General features: G+C 38.8%; 1 protein-coding gene across 1 annotated transcript; it reads right to left on the bottom strand.

Annotated features, from left to right (window-relative positions):
• Nucleotides 1-894: 894 nt before the first annotated feature.
• LOC113327496 (uncharacterized mitochondrial protein AtMg00860-like) lies at nucleotides 895-1,344 on the bottom strand. Its single transcript, XM_026574687.1, has one exon. It carries the CDS (start codon nucleotides 1,342-1,344, stop codon nucleotides 895-897), a length of 450 nt encoding a protein of 149 aa, XP_026430472.1.
• Nucleotides 1,345-5,149: the final 3,805 nt, after the last annotated feature.

The raw sequence follows: 5,149 nt of genomic DNA on the forward strand, positions 1-5,149 counted from the left end.
GAAACTATGGATTTAGGGAGTCCATGCAGTTTGTATATAGTATCTATAAATACCTTGGCCACATATGCTGCAGTGTATGGGTGACTCAAAGACAAAAAGTGGCTGAACTTTGTAAATCTGTCTACCACTACCAATATCACTTCTCTTCCCTCAGATTTTGGCAGGCCAGTTATAAAGTCCATGTTGATATGTTTCGATGCTTGTTCTGGTACTGGAAGCGGTTGAAGCAGGCTAGCTGGTACAATGTTGAAACCCTTGTGATGTTGGCATATTTCACAGGTCCTTACCACCTCCTTGATATTAGTTTCATACCTACCCAAAAGAAATATAGTTTGGCTCTTTGGTAGGTAGCCTGAGCTCCAGAATGTCCTCCTACACAAGAAGAGTGACTAGAGGGGATGATTTTATTTCTTAGGTTACCCTCTTGGCCAATGTAGATCCTACCCTTGTACCTCGGTATTCCTTGTTGGTAAGTATAGTCACTTCCTTATGGCTCTTGTACAGTGAGTTGTGTAATTAGTTTCTCAGCAAGAATGTCATTCTTGAAGCTCTCTTGCACTTCCATGAACCAATCTGACAATGAGAATCTCCTTCTAAATGTACTCTTGATAGTGCATCTTCTACCAGATTCTCAGAGCCCTTTTTGTACTTCAGCTCATAGTCATATCTCAATAATCTGGCTAACCACTTTTGTTGTAATAAAGAGTGCACTCTTTTCTCCATGAAATACCTGATACTTTGATGGTCAGTGTAGATAGTAAACTTTTTCCCTAACAAGTAAGAGCTCCACATGTTCAGTTCCATTACCACTGCCATTAGTTCCTTCTCATATGTTGACATAGATAAGAACCTGGGTATCATTCCTTTGCTGTACTAGGTTATGGCTCTGCCCTCCTACATCAAAACTGCTCCTACACCAGTGTCACAAGCATCAGTGGAGAGCTCAAATAGTTTTCCAAAGTCTGGTAATACTAAGACTGGGGTGGATGTGACTACTTTTTTGGGCTTCTCAAAAGAAGTTTGAGCTGAGCTGTCCCAGTGGAAGCTATTTTTCTTCAACAAATCTGTGATTGGTTTAGAAATAATTCCATAGTTCCTTACAAACTTTCTGTAATAACCGTTCAACCCCAAAAATCCTCTCAAATATTTGATAGTCACTAGAGTAGGCCACCTTGTCATGTTGTCAATCTTTGTTGGGTCTGCAACTACACCTTCCTCGGATATAATGTGTCCTAAGTACCCAAGTTGGTCTTGGCCAAAGGAACATTTGCTGAGCTTTGAAAAAAGTGAATGTTCCTTGAGAGTTGCTAGTGTTAGTTGTAGATGATGAAGGTGAGTCTCCATGTTTGGGATGTAGACCACTATGTCATCAAAAAAATACTAGGATAAACTTCCTTAAATAAGGCATGAATACATCATTCATAAGATCTTGAAAACCGGGTGGAGAATTAGTCAGTCCAAAGGGGATAAATAGGAACTCATAGTGCCCCTGTTTGAATGCAGTCTTTTATGTGTTTTCTGGGTAAACCCTGATCTGATGATACCCTGCCCTTAAATATATTTTCGTGAAGACCTTAACACCCTTTAATTCATCTAATAGTGTTAGTTGTAGATGCTGAAGGCGAGTCTCCATGTTTGGGATGTAGGCCAGTATGTCATCAAAAAATATTAGGATAAACTTCCTTAAAACAAGGCTTGAATACATCATTCATAAGATATTGAAAACTGGCTGGGGTATTGGTCAGTCCAAAGGGCATAACTAGGAACCCATAGTGCCCATGGTGTGTCTTGAATGCAGTCTTCTGTGTGTCTGCTGGGTAAACCCTGATCTGATGATACCCTTCCCTTAAATCTATTTTGTTGAAGACCTTAACATCCTTCAATTCATCTAATATCTCTTCAATAGAAGGAATGGGGTACTTGTTCTTCACTGTTAATTCATTCACCTTCCTGCAATCTACACAGAACCTCCAACTACCATCCTTCTTTTTGACTAGTAGGATAGGTGAAGAGAATGGACTGTTGCTAGGTTTTATAACTCCAGATTTCAACATATCTTGTACCAGCTTCTCTACTACCTCCTTCTGTACATAGGGTGCAAGGGTATGTGATGGTCATGGGACCTTTGAGGAGGTAAGGATGTTGGTTCTTGAAAAATGTATATAGTAAGGGTTCAATAATTTCAGGTGTTTGGGGTTTAACTTCTTTAGTTGTGATACAAAATAATTGTCCCATAACCCCATGAGTGCTCTTTTTAATAAATTTCTGGAAAGCTTTAGCAGACATAGCAGAAATATTCACTTCCTCATTATTACCCTTCAACTCAATATTGTTCCCATCTCTAATGAATGAGATAATTAACTGTTTAAAATCAAACTTAATTGGACTGGAATTTCTCATCCAATCTACCCCTAACATCATATCACAACCACCCAAAGCCAAGAGCCTCACATCAGAAGTAAACTTATGACCTTGCATGCTCCAAGTAAAATGTGGACATTTAGCATCACTCAGTACCTTATTGCCATCAGCTACAACAACTTGCAAAGCAGCAGTAAGTTCAATTAGTGTGCCACTGAGCCTTGCCACTTCATGGTTTTAGGAAGTTGTGGGTACTTCCACTGTCTACCAGAATGGTGATTTTCCTCTTGCTCATAGTAATTCCTTGAATTTTGATAGTATTGTGAGATACATTACCAGATAATGCATGTAAGGAATCTCCACCTCTTCTTCCAGATCTTGTATCAGTGACTTTCTGGAGATTCCACTTCAGATTTAGTTGCTTCTTCTTCTTCTCCTACTAGCATATAGAGATGTTGTTTAGCACATTTGTGACCCTTCTGAAAAACTTCATCACAGTTGTATCATAGTCCTTTCTCTCTTCTTGCCCTCATCTCAGCATATGTTAACTTTTTAATGTGGGGTATCTTTGGAATTTGGCTTCCTCTAGGAGATGGAGAATTTGATTTATGATTAGTCACAGAGCTTCTAGAACTGATCCCTCCTATTGATAGTGGAGGAAGTTTGGAGACAAACTTAGCCTTTTTAGTTGTTTTCTCTAGTAAGGCTTCTTGCATTCTGGACAAATAGATTGCCTGATTCAGAGTGGATGGGGAGTTCATTTGAACTTCCATACTAATCTCTTCCTTTAATCCACTGATGAAGCTAGATGTGAAATATGATTCAGTGAAGTTATGATTCTTGGCTATCATGAGTGCATTAAGCTCCTCAAACAATTATTGCTATTCAAGTACAGTACCCTCTTGAAATAGTTTGTTGAATTCACTAACTATATCATCATGGCCTAATTCCTGAAATCTAAAGTTCAAATCAGCACAAAATTCCTCCCATAATATCAAATCCTTACCTACCTGGTAGTCTTGATACCACGCATCAGCTTTACCATCTAGATACAACGAGGTCATCCTTCTACTCTTCATCCAAAAGATATAGCTGAAAGAATTTATTGCATTTTTGAATCCAAGATCTAGGGTTATTTCCATCAAATCTAGGAAACTCTATTTATGCAAATGTGAAATCGGATTACTAAGAATATGTTTGTTACCTTCTGGATCAGGACCCTTTACATCTGAATGAGTTGTTGGCTTGATTGGAGTTTCCAGTAATCCTTTACCTTAAGTCGTTGTTGTAGAATTTTTTCCTCTAGCGAAGCCATCTGAGTCTCATACGAACTTCCCAATCCTACTAGTAGCGCTGGGGATACTGAATTCTGAGATTCATCCAACTTCTTACTCAAATCTTTGAAACCCTCACTATGTTCTTTGGATAATTCATTAACTCTTTTGTTTAGGGCATCAAACTCTTTTTGAGTCACCATGGATACACATGAACACTCGGGTCGAGTGCTCCGATACCAATTCTAGTGATCTACACTACAAATTAGCATAGAGACAACTCTGAATCTCTAATGATAGAGATTGGATTGGGGAGAACAGAAAGTTGTAGGAGAGAAAGCAAATTTGATTAACAATTCTTCATGACTCAGAAAGAGTCAATTACAGACTATAACCACATCTTCACGAGACTCTCTTTCACAGCACGTGTGGTTGACACAAAACAAATAATAGGGTGCCTTAAACAGACTAATGGGTGACCTTAACATAAACATGCTCTAAGGGAAGGTTTATGACAACTACTTCCCCCGAACTCTCAACAACTTCTACAAAGTTCTCACAATCCTTTTATACATCAATAGCACCTCCAAATCCCAAGAATCTCTTGGTTTTTTCTTTACTCCCAGGGCACGGGATTTTTTCCTTCTCCCCGTATCTTCTACAAGTCTTCTGGCGGTTTAAAACTCTCCCAAACTTAACAGAATCGTATCCTAAGAGAATATAAACTCTCCTAATATGCTTATATCTTCCAAACATAAATAAAATCCTCGAAGAACTCTCACTTATCCCGGTCCCTGTGTTCAAGTACTACCAAGATTTCATTCATCTTTTAACTCCAAAAACACGTCATGTACCTTGTTATTAGATCACCAATTAATCCCCGCGTTTGAATTCTTCTAAAACTCTTCCAAATATAACAGAGATCGTGAATATCTCTTCCATGTCTTATCAACCGAAAGGAAATCTTTCTTTTTCTTTCGATTTCGAACCAACCACTAGATCTGATTTGACCTAACAGGCCCAAACTAATCCAAGTCCATGAGAATCTCTGATTAAATCTCCATGAAATACAACCAAACAATCCTGATAAAACTTCATTCCCCTGTGTTGTCGAGACTCGATAATCCAGCCAAATTTACGCCATTAAATCACCTATACCAGCCCTGTTTATCTCATTGGAGTCCATTGAAAACAATTCTGGCGATTGAATCTCCTTCAAAACCTCCCAAAATTCTAACCCTAATTATATCAGTGAAAATCAACTTTTCCCGCCAAATTTTATATTTCAAATGAAGAGGATGGAGTGCCGCTATCTAACTCCAGGGTGCCTTTATCAACTTGGTGTAAATAATATTATGGGGTGCCCTTAGTAATTTGAGTGCCCCTTAACCAGCTGCTGGGGTGTTTTCAACATTTTTCCTTGGTGTGTTTAACATACTTCCGGGGTGCCTTTAACACGTCCTCTGGATGCTTTTAGTAATTCCTCCCGGGGGGTGCAAATATCATTTTTCGAG

Source organism: Papaver somniferum, unplaced genomic scaffold, assembly GCF_003573695.1.
Source record: "Papaver somniferum cultivar HN1 unplaced genomic scaffold, ASM357369v1 unplaced-scaffold_10022, whole genome shotgun sequence".
NCBI lineage: Eukaryota > Viridiplantae > Streptophyta > Magnoliopsida > Ranunculales > Papaveraceae > Papaver > Papaver somniferum.

What these genes read in the sequence shown, in the direction of transcription:
- LOC113327496 (XM_026574687.1), bottom strand. Translation starts at nt 1,344, where the DNA reads ATGGAGACTCACCTTCATCATCTACAACTAACACTAGCAACTCTCAAG.